General features: G+C 35.7%; 2 protein-coding genes and 1 long non-coding RNA gene across 5 annotated transcripts; 1 reads left to right on the top strand and 2 right to left on the bottom strand.

Moving 5' to 3' along the window:
* Window positions 1-1,102: 1,102 nt before the first annotated feature.
* On the top strand, window positions 1,103-3,233 carry LOC107824686 (pentatricopeptide repeat-containing protein At4g21705, mitochondrial-like). Of its 3 annotated transcripts, none has more exons than XM_016651486.2 (3): window positions 1,109-1,471; window positions 1,924-2,004; window positions 2,149-3,233. In XM_016651486.2, the coding sequence occupies exons 1-3, from the start codon at window positions 1,232-1,234 to the stop codon at window positions 3,169-3,171; spliced, it is 1,344 nt and encodes a 447-aa protein (XP_016506972.1). In that variant the 5' UTR covers window positions 1,109-1,231; the 3' UTR covers window positions 3,172-3,233. The 3 variants fall into 3 exon arrangements, with proteins under 3 accessions (XP_016506970.1, XP_016506972.1, XP_016506971.1); XM_016651485.2 differs by having other exon boundaries at window positions 2,140-3,233; XM_016651484.2 differs by having other exon boundaries at window positions 1,103-1,471; window positions 1,924-3,233.
* LOC142171609 (uncharacterized) lies at window positions 3,123-5,549 on the bottom strand. The gene is made up of 2 exons (XR_012701416.1): window positions 5,370-5,549; window positions 3,123-4,107 (listed from the first exon to the last, which is right to left on the bottom strand). It is a non-coding gene; the product is annotated as an uncharacterized LOC142171609 (long non-coding RNA).
* Window positions 5,550-6,225: 676 nt separating this feature from the next.
* Window positions 6,226-10,774, bottom strand: LOC107824685 (monothiol glutaredoxin-S17-like). Its single transcript, XM_016651483.2, has 3 exons — window positions 10,520-10,774; window positions 9,640-9,714; window positions 6,226-7,744 (listed from the first exon to the last, which is right to left on the bottom strand). Exons 1-3 carry the CDS (start codon window positions 10,697-10,699, stop codon window positions 6,554-6,556), a joined length of 1,446 nt encoding a protein of 481 aa, XP_016506969.1. The 5' UTR covers window positions 10,700-10,774; the 3' UTR covers window positions 6,226-6,553.
* Window positions 10,775-18,144: the final 7,370 nt, after the last annotated feature.

Raw genomic sequence — 18,144 nt, 5'->3', positions numbered from 1 at the left:
GACATTCAATTCAATTGTACTAGAAATGACAATATTGTTGGATATCTATTTTTTAGTTTTTTCATGGTTTATATAAAATGCATAATTTTTTTTTACTGTTTAGTCACGTAAATAATAGTACTTTTTAATCATATTTATTTTAGCAACTTAGTAATTTTAGATTATGTTCATTTTTATTATGCCTTATTAATAATATTCTTTCTGTGATTTTATTATCTATTAAATAATTAGTACACTGTCATGACTCATCTCATATTTTATGTTATTTTTTTTGAAAAATACCTTATATAGTTTTGTCTTACTTGGATTAAATAAATATTTAGAGCACAAATTTTATATTTTATGCTATGAAGACTTTGTGGGAAAAAGCCAAAAAATGCGAAAAATTCGAGAAAAATCGAGATTAAAAAGCCCGACTTTTATTGGTTTGGTTTGATCTTTAGATTAGTTTGATTTGATAATTGAAAAATTCGAACCAACCCGACCTATGTACACCCCTACTCATCAGAATACAAACTGTGAATCTATAAATATTATTCTCTTTTTTTTTTGGTAAATAAAAATTTTATTACAAAGTTGAAATATTCACAGTTCAAGAGAAAACAAAATCAGTAAATCTGCAGTTTGGACATAATGACCCAAACATTTCACAATAACACTATTTTATAGGAAAATGTTTATGATTTACATTAGATAGTAATACTCCCTCGGTCCCTTTTTATATAACTTTTTCATACTGAACTGGGAGTTTAAGATATCAGTTTTACTTTTATATTAATTTGTAATAGTAGAAAAATATCAAAATAATAGTGTAAAATTTGGTGTATATGGTAAAAAGAAAACTATCACTTCAAAGTTAAAAAATTTGAATTCTTAATGTAATTAAAGCTGTATATAATAATCTTATTAGAAGAATGGGTCTAAATATTTTAAAATTAGTAAAACATAAAAGAAGTTTCATATAGATTGGTAATTCTTTTTATTTTATTTTTATTTTTTAATTGTGATAAAATCTTTCGTTTAGGTGTAGATGCAATATGTTGGATTTACAACCTTTTACCTGTATGGCTGTATAATATCTAAAAGATTGAAGGGTGATTATGCAATTTATGGAACTTCCTTTCGTTTTCCCCCAAATGCGCTGAAACTCGTAAAACCCCCTAAACCCTAAAACAGTGTTTCACTCAGCAGGGATTTTTGCCCAAATTGTCATCCAAAATTTCATCGGAAAATGCAATTGAATCGCCGGGTATTCCAATCCCTAACCGGAATTACATGTCGATTTTACCATTCCGACAAGCGGAAAAAGGTGACACTTTACTCAAAAATCAGCCCACTGGGAGACCCTAACTATAGCGTAACGAATGAGCTGGACGAATGGGTTTGCAAGGGCAAAAAAGTCCGATTTGCAGAGCTTCAACGCATCATTCTTGATCTTCGTAAACGCAAACGCTTCAATCAGGCCCTCGAGGTACCCCTCTATCCATGAGTGATACTTGTTCTCTAATATGTTAAAATTTCTATAGTTTTACTGTATTTTTTTTTTTTTTTTTATGTTTGCAGCTAATTAGAATTTTAGAGATTAAGTTTAGTCAACATTTCAGTTATTAGTGTTGTGGAATTGTTGGTGAAGCTGCTCATTTGTTAATCTAGGATGTTGGTTTAAACTTTGTGCAATTGGTTTGGATTATAAAAATATTCTAATTATTTTAATACAAAAAATTATTAAGGGTGTTTCCTATTGAATTTATTTTTTCATGGAAAATATGTCGTTTTTTAATGGAAATGTTACTATGAGACCTAATCTCTGACATTCAGCTTCTGTTTCCACATGTATATATAGTTCCTTGCCCTGATTGAATGGAATGTCCCATATATTGGATGCTAATTTAGTCATTTGTGCTGAACTTTATTGTTGAGCAGGCTTCGGAGTGGATGAAGAGTTCTGGTATTTTCACTTTTTCATCAACTGAGCATGCAGTACAACTGGATCTGATTGGTAAGGTACACGGGTTTCATTCTGCAGAAAGCTACTTCAATAACTTGAATGAAGAAGATAAGAATGATAAGACATATGGTGCTCTTCTACATTGTTATGTTCGGCAATGCGACATTGAAAAGGCATTGACACATTTGCAGATGATGCAGGAGAAGGGTCTTTCTCTATCTTCTGTGGCCTTCAATGATATAATGTCACTGTACACCAAAACCGGTGAGTATGAAAAGATCCCTGAAGTGCTACACCATATGAAGGAAATTGGGGTTTGTCCTGACAATTTAAGTTACAGAATCTGTATCAATTCGTATGGAGCAAGATCAGATATTGAGGGGATGGAGAGGGTCTTGATTGAAATGGAGAACCAATCATACATTGTCATGGACTGGAACACCTATGCTGCTGTGGCGAATATTTATGTTAAATCGGGCCTAGATGATAAAGCAAACAGTTTCCTCAAGAAAGCAGAGGCGAAGATAGATAATAAAGAAGGGCTCGGGTATAATTACCTCATCTCGGTATATTCTAGACTGGGAAACAAAGATGAAGTCATCAGATTATGGTTTCTTGAGAAGAGTGCTCTGAAGAGGTGTATAAATAGGGATTACATAAATATGTTAGAATCTCTGGTGAGACTTGATGCACTTGAAGAAGCAGAGCAGTTGCTCAAGGAATGGGAAACATCCGATAACTGTTATGATATCCGTGTGCCATACATAGTCATTATAGGGTATATCGATAAAAAGCTTTATGAGAAGGCCGAGACCATGCTTGAAGATTTATCTACAAAAGGGAAGACACTAACACCAAATATTTGGGGAAGACTGGCAGCAGGCTACCTAGATAAAGGTAAGTTTGAGAGTGCTGTGAAATGCATTAAAGTTGCTCTTTCCTTAAAGAAGGATAGCAAAGGATGGAAGCCTGATCCTAAGGTCATCATGAAAATATTAAGTTTGTTGGGGGAGAATGGTAGTGCGAATGATGCTGAATCATTTTTGAGTTCGCTGAGGCCCGTCGTCTCTGTAAATAGAGAGATGTATCATGTCTTACTAAAATCATATATAGCAGGTGGTAAAGAAGTTGAAAGACTTCTAAACAGTATGAGAGCTGATAACATTGATGAAAATGAAGAAACAAAAGTGATACTTGAAGAATATAAACCAATAAGCTCCTAACAGTTAAATGTACTGAATGAAATTCTTTCAAATGCTAATTCTGAAAATAATTCTGTGTTGGGCATGAGTGTTTGTGTGTCCTTTAACAGTTTATGCTGGTCCTTTGTTGTTCCACCTTGCATTGTTCCTTTCAGAGTTTTTATCTAACTGGGATTTCTTCTTTTGTTTTCTTCTTCTCATAATGCTGTATATTCCCTTTAAAATCATTGCCAAGTCTTCCTGATCTTCTTCGTCCTCTTCTTCACTTTCTGTTTCATCAAGAATGGTTTTGGATGCAACATTCCTTCTCTTTTCTTTATGTCCATGCCTTTGAAGATGAATTTTCTCGAAAGTAATAAGATTGTAGCGAAGTTCATCAATTATCATTTGATCCAGATTTCCACTTTCAATTGCAATAACCTTAGGTTCCCACACTCTAGGCAAACTCCACAGAAATTTTCGGACTTGTCTACCATTAGAGTAGGATTTTCCTAAAGCCTTGAGATCTCCAACAATTTTACTAAATCTCGTGAACATCTCTTCAATGGTTTCATCTTCTTTCATCATGAATAACTCGTACTTATGAACTAGAATATTAATCCTGGCTTCCTTTTCTTGCTTTGTACTTTCATAGAGTATCTCCAACTTGTCCCATCTTTCCTTTGCAGTTTCACAACTTGAGATCTTTGCGAATTCTTCCATGCTTAAAGCACAATTAAGTATTGGTTTGAATGGCATCCTTTTGTTCTTTTTGTATAGGATGTCTTACCTTCTGTTTCCTTCCCTCATCATCAGCAGGAATTGGTAGAGGTCCGTCCTGAATGACTAGCCATGCTCGATAGTCAACTGATTGCACATACGTTCTCATTCTAGCCTTCCAATGACTATAATGTTCTCCGTTGAAGTATGGTGGCCTAGAGTTTTCTTCATCACTGGACATTGGTCTTTCCTTACCTTCTGTTAAGCAAAAACAAGCTTGTGAGATAGAGACTTTGATACCAATTGTAAAACAAGAGGCGTGAATTATGCCCTTTTAAAATATTTAGTCGACTATACTGATATAGCTTGTTTGGATGGTTGTTACCCATGGTATGTATTGTATTATTACCAAAACAATATTTGTTTTGATTGTATGGTATTATTAACTTCATTGTTCCGGAACAACAAAAAGCTCTATTTTATGAAACAGTCGATTTGATGTGCTAGGAATTGTTTCCTATTTTTTCTTTTCAATTATGCCTTTGCTTATTACTCCATAATTCTATTTTACCCTTTACTCTATTTTTTTTTAATTTTAACTCCAAATCTCCAACCCATTTGACCTACTTTGCCTTTGTCCATCCTTCCAGAATTGGTTCGTGCCGTTCTTTTCATCCAAATCTCCGTACGTTTATTTTTCTTTCCATCGTTCTACGATTTTTTTTGTTAAATGATAGTTAACCTTTTTTTTCAAGTTTTTGCTCTTGTTTTCAAGCTACATAATTGGTGATACATTAGTAAAAAAAGATTTTTTAAAATTATTTTTATGGGTAATTCTTGATAAATTATTTAAAACAACGCGGGTATTTTAGTAAACTTATCAGTTACGGTACTATATGATACAGTCAAACCAAACAACAAAAATATTATTTAACAACAACAAATATACAAGTTGTATTCATAAAATAAAATACAATCTATTATAAAAAATGATAGGTAACAATGATCCAAACAGAGTGTAAGTTAACTAATTCCTGCTTACAGAGCTACACAATTTCATAGGTAAGATTCTTATTCAATTACAGATTATAATAAGAGACTGAAGATACATTGCAGGAAGTAAATGAGACAAGTTTTTATACTGATACGAATCACAAGAATCGTACCTAATCCAGTGTTCTATCTTAAATAAGCTTCATGATTTTGTCCAAGTTAAACTTCTTAATTTTCTGATTTTGTGGAGTCACGATCTATGCTGCTTTCATTAGTTTTGGAATTTCATTCCTTGATCGCCTACAATTCCTCCTTAAATATTCTTAATGTCAAAATAAACGCAGTAATAGTCATTATTGATATCTTTCTTTAATTTCAATAGTGGAGAGTTAAAATCTTCGTTGATGTAAAAAAAAAAAAAAGGAATCGAAACTGATGGAATATATGTATAAAGCGGAAGCATTCCAGCATCAATTTGCATAGACAACGTATTTCGGATTTAAATCGATTTTAAGTCAGAAGAATACCTCTTGAAGTGTGTAAGAATTTCACAAATCTCTGCCTTTCTAGCTGTTTTCCCAAACTACTGTTGTTATGTTCAAAGACTGACTTACATATATATACCCAAACCCTAATTTCGGGACTTCCTGTTTTAGGGTGAATTGGGTTAAGTTCTTTTCTTTTCCACCAAAAATAAATCTCCCAAGTCCTTGTTTTACTTGGGCATAATAGAGTTAGAGACTACATATTTAACAAATAAGGCGGCTTATTATGTAAATAATAATTCCTTTCTGACTGAATTATTCTTTTGATAATAATATATTACAATTATTCAACTAAATCATTATTTTAATGGTTGTCTCCAAATCAAACTCCTTAATTTCCTAATTTTGTGGAATCACAGTCTATAGCTGCCTTCATTAGTATTATAATCCAAATCTTCAGATCTTTCAATCCTGGATTGCCTACAATTCTTCCTTAAATATTCTTTGTTTTTCGACCTTATGGAGACAGGATACATTAGAGGACATTATTGTTTTCTTATATGAATTTAGTTATGGACATTTAGAATCTTTATTGATTTTTACTTGAACGCTAGAGAAGATAGCAAACTATATGTTCCTTCTGGGGGTTAGCAAATTAAGGATCACCAGAACATCAGTGAGTTGAGTTATATACAGAGAGTACTCCGTAGTAAGGGTGGACTTAAAAAATAATAATTGATGCATTCTTGGTTATATGAAGTGACAAATATTTTGGACCACTTTTTCTTTTTTGTGGCTAAAGTGACAATAAAAAGGACAAGAGGTAGCTACTTCCACCTTTATAGGCTCTTTATTTCATCTCAGAAGCTATCTATTGGGAGATATAACCTCGCTACGGTTTGAAGGCAAACAAAATAAGATGTCATAACAATAAGCTAAATTCTCAAATTGACCTACAACTTCAATGTCATAACAAACTCATCGCATAGCTGAAGGAAAGAAAACCAAAAATTGAAAGATAAGGTCTCTACAAAAGCATATTGCTATTCAAACCATCTCTAAGAATGTAACTCTATTCCTCTAGTAGCATGAAATTCTTGTGGAGATAAACATACATAGCTCAGGCAGTTCAGACACCACGAAATCATGTTGACGCAAAATGTATAAGACCTGGGAAACAGCTAACATGTTATGGCTGATACACGGAACCTGGTCCATTGGTTCTTCTATTCAGATAATGTTGACTTCAGTTCACCGCTGCTTTGCAGTTCCAGCACGATATCACATCCTCCTACCAGTTCACCTTTGTAATACAGCTGTGGATAAGTTGGCCAGTTGGAGAAGGTCTTTAATCCCTGCCTCACTTCTTCATCCGATAGAATGTCAAAGGATCCAAACTCAACCCCTTCCTCCTTCAAAGCATTTACAACCTTGGAGCTGAAACCACATCTTGGTGCATCTGGTGTACCCTTCATGAAGAGCATTACAGTTGAAGAATTTACTATATTCTTTAAACGGTCTTCAAGACTGTCTTTCTGGTGAATCCCGTTCTCAGCTAGAACCTTCCTAAGCTCACCACTTTTTTGCATCTCTAATACTATGTCTGATCCACCAATAAGTTCACCCTTTATGTACAGCTGCGGATAGCTAGACCAGTTGGAATAAACTTTCAGTCCTTGACGGACTTCATCATCAGTAAGAATGTCAAAACTCTCAAACTCTACTTTCTCCTGTTTAAGAATATCCACCACCTTTCTGCTGAATCCACACCGGGGTTCATCATGTGTTCCTTTCATAAACAGCATAACCGGGCTAGAATTTATCAGATCCGCAAGACGAGTAGTCAGAGCAGCACTCGTGCCAGATGGTTCAGAGATGCCACCCTTCTCACCAGCAGTATCTACCCCGTAATCCTTGAAAACTTCCTTAAGTTCACCACCCTCATGCATAGTTATAATAATATCACAACCACCAAGAAGTTCACCCTTGCAGTACAGTTGAGGATATGTTGGCCAATTGGAAAATTTCTTCAACCCCTCACGGACCCCATTGTCGGTCAGAATATCAAAGCTTCCAAATTTGACATTCTCTTTCTTCAAAATATCGACAACTTTCTGACTAAAACCACACTTGGGTTCTTCAGGGTTTCCTTTCATGAAAAGCATTACTGGATGAGAAGCAACCAGCTGCTGAAGTCGCTTTGTCAGCCGATCATCAAGACCAGAACTTACAACTTGAGGAGCGCCACTTTCTCTAGCCAATTCCTGAACTGTTTCAAGAACAGTGGGACCTGCAGCCATCCCTAGGCTAGCAGGAGCAGCAGGATCCCCAGGAGTTATTGACCCAGCAATTTTTGCAACCTTGTTGGCCAAACTAGAAGGATCAGCCCCTTCCAACGTATCAACAGCCTTACCATCCTAAAATAAGCAAAGGAATAGCATGTTATAGGTAGTGTAACAAGCAAAAAGAGAGCTTCATGTCAAGGAATCGTTCAAACGTAACAAGGAATCAAAGTTGAAAGTGTTGATTAATACAACTAATGGGAAGGAACTTAACAAAATTTCTTATCAAACTTACTCAACAATTGATCACCTTTCCATAATTTTTAAAAATTTTATATTGGATTTGTGTGACGACGACTCTAGGCAATTCTTTTCATGACCACCCATTATATTTGTCAGGCGAAAACTACTGAATTTAATATTTCTTGATCTTGCTGACAGATGTTCATCTTTTCACAATAAGTAGCTACGAATATTTCGATCCCATTTTTAAAGAGGTAAATAACTCAAATTTTTGAAAAGCCATATTGATGATTTCACCATGGCATAAGCCTAAGTACTTTGATACTCACACAGTTTCACCTAAGGATACTGGCAAAGACAGTGGAATCCTCCGAAGTAGGATAAGTGACCAGAAAAAATGACATCAACCAGTCAACCCAATTACACCGTGATTTTCATGGATAATCAGAAAGCTTTTCAAATCAGACTGACAGAAGACAGTGATATCTGCAAATGCCCATCACTGGCATGTCATACAAGAGGGAAATGAGGAAGTGAGAGATATTTTTGGGGCTTGTACATCCGACTGCACTAGTAGAGTTTACTGAAGACTTAACAATTTAGCGATTTTTCCAGAAGAAAGTATATGAAGTTAAATGAGAAAGATAGTGGTGTTGCCCCTTAAATAAAGCTTATACATTTTGCAAAGCGATGACCAATATTCCAATTGTCCTTAGCTTAATATGCCTCCAAATAGTAGCAATACCTCATGTAGTCAGCAAATAGAAGAGGCAGATGGATCTCATAGGGTCATGCAAGCCTTAAGGTGCATATGGTTTTCAAGAAGATTGCAAGCACGAAGAACGACATGGCCTTGGCATAATATGACGAGCTGTTCACTATTTTAAGGGGCATTCTCCCGTTCAAGAATTGACACTGCAATGGGTTACAAATATATAAAGAATCTTTGGGCGTGTGACCTATAGGTCAAGGGTTCGAGTCGTGAAGCAGCCACTAATGCTTGCATTAGGATAGGCTGTCTACATCACCCCTAGAAGTGCGGCCCTTCCCCGGACCTTGCATGAATGCGGGATGCTTTGAGCACCGGGCTGCCCTTTGGGCAGACAGAGCACACTCATTGTCTTTGAAGAAATAATGAAGCCATGAGAGACAGAGTCCATATTCAAGTAATATCTAGAAGAAAAAGAAGGGAAAAAACTCTGAACATTTGTTAGGAAAATATCTTAAAGTGGTTAGGCTGTTGATTACTTTAGAGTATCTTCTTAATTTACTTGTTATTTATTTAAGACATGCATTTGCTATGTAAAAGGTCTCCTATCAATAGATATACTGTGATTAGAGAATAAAATTATGGAAATTATGTGGTAGATGGAGTGTAAAAGAGGTCGAAACAGAAATCCTCAATCCAACAATTTACTTGTTGGCAAAAAGCAGATAAGTTTCACTGAGTTTATTGCATAAAGAAACAAGATAACTATGCAAACAACTAGCAGTAATATCATCATGATTCTCAAAATCATTTCCAATAGTAGAAGTTCTTTCGGATAACTGATGCATGAGCAGATTCTCCCTTGTGCTGCTGACAGTCCAAAAAAGTAACATCATAGAAGGGCTCGTAGGGATTCAGAAGGAAGCTAGGTAAGAATAAAATGCAGGTAGAACTCACATAAGCAGAGGGTGGTCTACATTCATTTCACCGTCTATCCAGCAGGAGAGTAAGGTTTACAAACACAAGCAGCTATACAAACAGTACATGGACAAGGAAAGCAAATTCCCATGTGAGTTACCTTGAAGAACACAAAGTAAGGAACAGCAGAAACAGAGTACAGCTCAGATATTTCAGGCTGTTCTTCAGCTTCAACCTGAAATATAAAGACAGAAGAAAAAGAATCATAATCAGAGACAAGCTAGCTCTTCAGAACGAATAATGAGCATATTCCAGTAGTACTTGAAACATAATCCATTAAGTAGTTGGGATTACAATAACATCAACTACGATAGAAGAAAAGTCCAGCTCCAAGTTCACAATGTTAGAATAAAACAGCTATATCAGTATATGCAGGGTTCTCCAATTTCTATTTGAAACTAATTAGAAGTGCCAAATCAAGGTAAGACTGCAGCAAATCGAGGAGAGCAACAACCCCCAAATTTCCCCGTGTCACAGATTCTTCATATTCATGTAACATAGCTATCTAACCACAAGAACACATCTTTTTTTCTCTGTGCCCATTAAGGGAGACAAATTATTCCCAAAGAGCATATCGATAACCACTCAGGGTGTTTCACAGTTCATTCAAAGTTCCATAAGCTATCTTGAATTATATTCAATAAAAATAACAGAAATCAACCAATAAATAAAAAAAATTCAAGCTTGGTCCATACGCTTAAAAGTTATACACCATGAGGCCAAAAAGTTTACAAAACCCTAAACCCTTCATAGCAAAGTTACAAAAAACAAATCTAAACAACCCCCCTCCAAACAACAAGAACATATCAAGCAGAAAATCTATCAATAAATCATCACTTTATTTCATAGTTCATTAAAATTCCATATAAGCAGTATCATATATGCAAAATTAATACCAGAAATCGATCAATAAATACACTTTATGGGCTTCTCTTTCACATAAGCACATGTATATCAAAAAAGGGAGAAGATTTGATTACTCTGAGAAAATGGGCGTGTGGGAAATCAGTAGAAAGGTGAGAAAAGACTTGGTCCATGTGCTTAGAAGCTTCACACCATGTTGCCCAAAAGTGCAAAATCGCCGGTGACCCGTCGCCGACTATCTTGTCGAGCTCTCTCTTTGATCCAACTTCCTTCACTGATCCTCCTCCTCCGGCCATCCTCGCTTCTTTCAATATTCTCTAATCTCTATAGAAGTGTGAACTGAATACCGCAAACCAAACAGGAATTATTTTTCCTCTTTTCTGCCCTTTTATATTAGGCTTATTTTCTTTTTCTTTTTTCCTTTTCTATGATATCCTCTTTTTAAAAAAATAAATAAATTAGACAACCTACTTTTGAAGACATTCTACTTGTTTTGTCAGCAGAATTTTTTTTTTTTTTGTTGATTCTAACATTTTTTGTTGACGTCACTATCCCTAACTCACATTTCCCCATGTAAATTGGCCTTAAAAGTAAAATGAGATTGCATAATGAAAAAAGAGATATTTAATAAGTTATATATATATATAGTCAATTCCAATTATAGTTTATTTCTTTCCATATATTGTTGATTGTCTTATATTTGTGTCACATTGTGAGAATATGTAATCGAATTTTTAATGTGTTTAAATAACAATTTACTTGTATATTAATCAAATTCCACCGCTGAAAAAGATAAAAAGGAAAAATTCTAATAAAATAACTATTTGTAGAACAAGTTTAAAGTTTCTGAATATATCAAATTAATTACTATATAACCATATAACTTTTACGGTATTAATTAGTTATACGATAAGTATAATATTATCCTTTCTATTGACATTACCATTTGTTCTTCCATATTTTCCTCGAAAAAACTCTTTGTGCATCTCGTAACTCTTCATTTTCTCCTTTTTGTGCACACAAGACCATGAGATCTTTTTCTCTTGGCAAGTGTATTCATAACTAAAAATGGAAGGGTAAATTCAGATTATTTTTTTTGAATAATTTAGACAATTTGCTAACAATAAAGATATTAATCGACAAAAATATAATAAATGAAAAAATTAAACAATATGAAAGAGTACATGAACAAACTTTGAATGTTTTCCCTAAAATATATATGTATGCATTGTCAAGCGAATGAAAGTGTGGGAGAGGGTGGTTGAAGCGAGGGTGAGGATGACAGTGTCTGTATCCGACAACCAGTTCGGGTTCATGCCGGGTCGTTCGACTACAGAAGCTATACACCTTGTTAGAAGGTTGGTGGAACTATACAGAGAGAGGAAGAAGGATCTGCACATGGTGTTTATTGACCTAGAGAAAGCGTATGACAAGGTTCCTAGAGAAATTCTCTGGAGATGCCTGGAGGCAAAAGGTGTGTCGGTTCCCTACATTATGGTGATTAAGGACATGTATGATGGGGCTAAGACTCGGGTTAGGATAGAAGGAGGCGACTCTGAGCATTTTTCGGTTGTAATGAGGTTACACCAAGGTTCTGCGCTCAGTCTGTTCCTATTCTCCTTGATGACGGACGCGTTAACACACCATATTCAAGGGGATGTGCCATGGTGCATGCTATTCGCCGATGACATAGTTCTGATTGATGAGTTGCGAGCCGGTGTTAACGAGAGGCTGGAGGTTTGGAGACAGGCTCTTGAGTCTAAGGGTTTCAAGCTGAGTAGGACGAAGATGGAATACCTGGAGTGTAAGTTCAGCGCTGAGCCAGGGGAAGTGGGCGTGGATGTGAGGCTTGATTCGCAGGTCATCCCGAGAAGAGGCAGCTTCAAGTATCTTGGTTCGGTTATCCAGGAGGGATGAGAGATCGATGAGGATGTCACACACCGTATTGGGGTAGGATGGATAAAGTGGAGGTTAGCATCTGGAGTCATGTGCGACAAGAGAGTGCCACCGATACTCAAAGGTAAGTTTTATAAAGCGGTGGTTAGACCGGCCATGATGTATGGGCCTGAGTGTTGGCCCGTTAAGAACTCACATATTCAGAAGATGAAAGTAGCAGAAATGAGGATGTTGCGGTGGATGTGCGGACACACTAAGATAGATAAGATTAGGAATGATGATATTCGGGAGAAGGTGCATGTGGCTCCTATTGATGACAAGATGCGGGAAGCGAGACTTAGATGGTTCGGACATATTCAGAGGAGAAGCCTAGATGTTCCGGTATGGAGGTGTGAGCTGCTGGTTGTGGAGGGCACCAGAAGAGGTAGAGGGCGGCCTAAGAAGTATTGGGGAGAGGTGATCAGGCAGGATATGGCGAGACTCCAGATTTCCGAGGACATGACACTAGATAGGAAGATGTGGAGGTCGAGTATTAGGGTTATAGGTTAGGAGGTAGTTGAGTCGTGCCTTACTTCGTACCATTGTGGGACTAGTCATGTAGGGTTTTTGTCTGAGATAGCTAGTGGCAATGTTGTGGATTACTATTTCGCTTTTCAATGCATGTCTTATTTACTAGCTATCACTTTTTCTTTGCATCTTTCTTCTAGATTTCATGGTGTTCCTATTGTTCTTATGATTGTCGTGGTGATATTAATATTTACTAATATTGTCTCCCTTTACTTTGCATCCTTCTTCTGGATTTCATGGTGTTTCTATTTATCATATGATTATTGTTGTGATACTAATATTGTCTCCTTTTTGTCCTTTTGTATTCTTGTTTCTTTTTGAGCCGAGAGTCTTGCGGAAACAGCCTCTCTACCCCGTCGGGGTAGGGGTATGGTCTGCGTACACACTACCTTCTCCAGACCCCATTAGTGGAATTTTACTGGGATGTTGTTGTTGTTTGCATTGTCAAGCGAATAAAAAAATAAAGCAGATTAAATAAAGACTAAACGATACCAGATTATGTTCAGATGAAAAAGTAATTGTGTGCTGTGTATACTCGTTGTCATACACTCATACTTCTTCCATTTTTTTAATCATTGGCGCCAACTAACAGTGGGTATTATGATAAACCTTTTGGAGTATAGTCACGAGATTTTGATTATTTATGAGACGAGCAGACGGGTATATATATATGTGCGGGTTCAAGTACCACCCTCCTTCCTTTGTCCTTCAATCTTGCTAAAAGATTCATGGGAAGGTCCATCTAACCCAAATAACAGAAAATGTTCTCTCTTGCCGAGAGATGTGTGAGAAGGTCCATCTCACCCACATAACAAAAAGTATGTTTTCTCTTACTCTAACGAACATATACAAGAATATATACGCTCCCACCCCCTTGTCCATCACCAAACACTCCATGCAAAGCCATTTCATGATATGCTTCTTCCACGAATCCATCGTCAAATTTATACTATCCATTAGAGCACCTAACATAAGTATAGTAATGGCCACCATGAACACCTCTCATGTGAACCACAAACACTGTAAAGTGAATAAAAACTATGAACCACTTTATCTGCCCTATCACATACTTGCCAAGATTAAGTTGCAACGGGTACTCAAATTTGTCGTTTGTCTTGGTTGCAATACCCCTTGAAAAATAAAATGGTAACAATTGCAGTTAAAAGCACGAGAGGGAGTCGATGAAAGAATTAAATCTCTTAGAGCATCCCCATGCCTGTATTCCTTGACACTGTATTGATTATCATCAGTAAGTTATTTTGATTCAACATACTTGTCAAAAGAATCATATACACGAAGACACCCCTTGACATGAAGGGAAAGAGCATAAAAAGATTCTACTTTTAGTAATGAACTCAATGTGTTGCACTCTTTTTTTAGGACGGAGCTCGAAAGGTGACAACCTCAAATGATATTAAAGATGAGGCGCCACCCAATAATTATTATGATGAATTAGGACATCTATATTATAATTTATTTTATTAATGGTCTAATCCATTTTCAAAAGATTAAAGGCATGAGCTCCAAAGCCCGAAATTTTCAACGTCGCGGCAGCGACAACGATGGCGGCGAAGAGGACAACACCACCGCAACAAAACGACCTCGAGGCACCGCCTCCGCCAGGAAAAGCCTCCTCAGCTTCGCAGACGACGAAGATTTAGAAGGCTAAGCGTGTTATGAAAGCCCTACGTGATGATGTGGAAATTCTAGAAGTACGTGTTCTCGATTTCATATGTTGACTGTTTTTGTTCAAAATGAGAATAATATGATACTTGTGTCGTAAAAAAAGGTAACAATTTAAATTATTTCGAAAGAAGGAGCTTCTGAAAGCTCAACTCACACTTATCGGACCACTTGAATAGAGCACCCTTCTGAATCAATCTAGTCAATGGGGCCGCAATAAATGAAAACCCCTCCACGAACCGGCGATAATAACCCGTCAAAATTAGAAAACTCCGAATCTCTATAGGTAAAGTAGGTCTAGACCAGTTCTGAACTGCTTCAATCCTCTTAGGATCTGCTTTAATGCTCTCGGCAGATACAACATGCCCCAAAAAGGCAACCGAATCCAACCAAAATTCATATTTTGAAAACTTGGCATATAACTTACTATCTCTTGGGCTCTGAAGTACAACCCGAAGGTGCTGCTCATGCTCTTCTCGACTGCAGGAGTAGATCAAGATAGCATCAATGAATACGATCACAAAAGAATTCAAATAGGGCTTAAATACCCGATTCATCAAATCCATAAATGTTGCTGGGGCATTCGTCAATGTCTATGCTAAATTATTTAGGCACCTTTCGAGATCCACATAATGTCATTCCCTTTCGGATTTTAAAACTAAGTAGGATTGTATGTCTATGCTAAATTATTCTAAGTGGACAGGCAAGATTAATTAAATACTAATTTTTCCTTTAGCAATGACTAAAAAACTTTAAAATATTACGTAAATATTATTTAAAACATATTTAAATTATAAAAAAAAATAAAAATAAAAATGATATAAATTTATGAAATAATAAATGTCGAACATATTACTAAGCTTAATAAAAGAAAGAACCCTACTACACATAAGTGCTTGAATGCCCTATTGTAATTTGATATGTGGAATGTATTTGCTTTGAAAGTCAAAGATGGACTTGTATTCACATTACTCAAGAGTAATTTTAGTGCTTCCATGATTTTACACTTTTTTAAACAAAAAATTATTCGAAAAATCTAGTTTGAATGTCACAATCAAATTTAACACAAGGAAGATCATCAATATGAAAATATTGAAAATATCTTGAAGAAAACAAACAAAAGTACTTTTAATAGGCAAATGTCACGACCCAAAATTCCACCACAGGTATCGTGATGGCACCTAGTCTCTAAAACTAGGTAAGCCGATATCAATTACATTTTAAAGCCATTTTTTTTATAAGTAATCGAAACTAACAGCGAAAATAATTATGATATACAACCTCCCAAGACTGGTAGTACTGAGTCACGAACTCTAACTGAATACATGGAATGATCACGAGGACCGAATATACAATACTGTTTGATTACAAATTAACAGTACAATAAAATGAAAAGACTCCAAGGGACTGTGACGACCAAGCAGCTCTACCTTGAATCCTTACAATCCCGCTTTAACTCTGCTCAAGTCCGATATCTCTAATACCTGGCTATGCACAAAAATGTACAGAAGTATAGTATGAGTCCGCCATGGTCGGTACCCAGTAAGTATCAAGACTAACCTCAATGGAGTTGAGACGAGGTACAGTCAAGACACTTAGTAGTCTAATAACCTATGCAATATAGTATACAAAATAATAGAAAACAGATAGCAATAAGGGCAGAATAAAATAACCAGTGGTATGCGCAGCAAGACAACAAGAATACCATAAATATCACTCAATAAGTAATAATACATGTACGCCCAATTAATTCAAATTTTTCAAATAAATATCCTTCACATAAAATTCTTCCAAATAACTCTCTTTCAAATGTAGTTTTCTCAAATAATTATTGTTCAAATATAATTCTTTCAATAAATCTTTTCAAATATAATTTCGTCAAATAAATATCTTTCAAATACAATTCTTTCATATAATTCTCTTTGAATAAAAATCCTTCCAAATAAATATTTTGAATATAATTCTTTCAATTAAAAAGTCACCATGTGACACCTCATTTCATAATCATAAAAAATACGGGTCTCAACCCATTTTTATATTTTTCATAAACACGGGTCTCAACCTATTTTTATATTTCCACGGTACCTCGTGCCCATAACTAAATCATATCACAACTGCACGGACAATTCACGTGCCAATTATCATCATCATTTCATCACAACACCTCGTGCCCACATTTCATATCATAACTGCACGGATAATTCACGTGCCAAATATCCTCATTATTTACTCACGGCACCTCGTGCCCACATTTTAATTTATAATCTGCCTGGTAATAGCTACAGGCTCTCAATTTCAACATAAATCAGATTGTTATCAATTTACCAACAACAAGACAAATTGCACAAGGTATAAAAGTAAACACAAGAAAATCACAACATCACATGAAAATTATCAACACCACAACCCCACATCATCACATATCGTCCTTGACAATAACCACCCTTATCGCTCCTATTGCCACCCTTATCGCTCCTATAGCCACCCTTATCGCTCCACCCAGACAATATCAATAGCCACCCTTATCGCTCATATTGCCACCATTATCGCTCCTATAGCCACCCTTATCGCTCCGCCTAGACAATATTCTAACAAACACAACAATAGTGAAATATCACCCTTATACCCACATAATATCAACGGTGAAATGCCACCCTTATCTCCCCAAAATAATAACTCACACAACATAATAATTTACACGGGAAATTAACACGGCAACATAATAAAATCAATTCATATCACAATTTGCACAATGGCCACAACCAAATTCCAAAGATATAACAAAATCAATTAATTTCATAACAAATAACCCAAGGCTCCACACAATATCTATAACACCCAAAAATAATCAATAGAGATAGAAATTACTCAGCATAAAGCAAAGCCTTCATTAATGCAAATTTAGATAATTATATTAACGCTTCTTCTTAAACTTGCTTAATTAATTATTTGCATAGGAAAAATTTAAAATAAAATTAAATTCCAAGAATTATCAAACCAACAAACTCACGGAATTACATAACTATTCAAATAAAATTCACATCAAATTGTTATATAAAAACAAGTTCAACCAACAAGGATTTAGGTATGGCAAATAGATGATTAAATAAATGCCAACAATTATCCAATTTACTACACAATATGCCTAAGACTTAAACCCAATATATTTTGCACATACAAACCCGAGTACGTATTCGTCACCTCGCGTACATGGCTTTTCACTTATCACAAACGGCACATAAGACTCGATGCCTAAGGGATAATTCCCCCACTCGAGGTTAGGCAAGACACTTACCTTTTTGAAATTAGGCCGATATTCCAAAATAGACTTCTTGCTTGAATTGACCTCCGAACAGCTAAAATATATCCAAATTAATTGTACAACTTCATTAAAATTCATCGAAAATAATTCCGGATAATAATACGTCGACTTAAAATTTTATTCCAAAAAGTCAACAAAAGTCAACGCGGGACCCGCCCCTCGAAACCCGACATAATTTTTATGAAATCCGAACACTCATTCCGATACGAGTTCAACCATGCCAATTTTATTGAATTCTAATAAAAACTCGACCTCCAAATTTTAAATTTTTGT

The sequence above is a fragment of the Nicotiana tabacum genome, chromosome 17 (genome assembly GCF_000715075.1).
Source record: "Nicotiana tabacum cultivar K326 chromosome 17, ASM71507v2, whole genome shotgun sequence".
Lineage (NCBI taxonomy): Eukaryota > Viridiplantae > Streptophyta > Magnoliopsida > Solanales > Solanaceae > Nicotiana > Nicotiana tabacum.
Note: the sequence above shows the minus strand (reverse complement) of the source record. Positions and strands in the feature narration are given on the sequence as shown.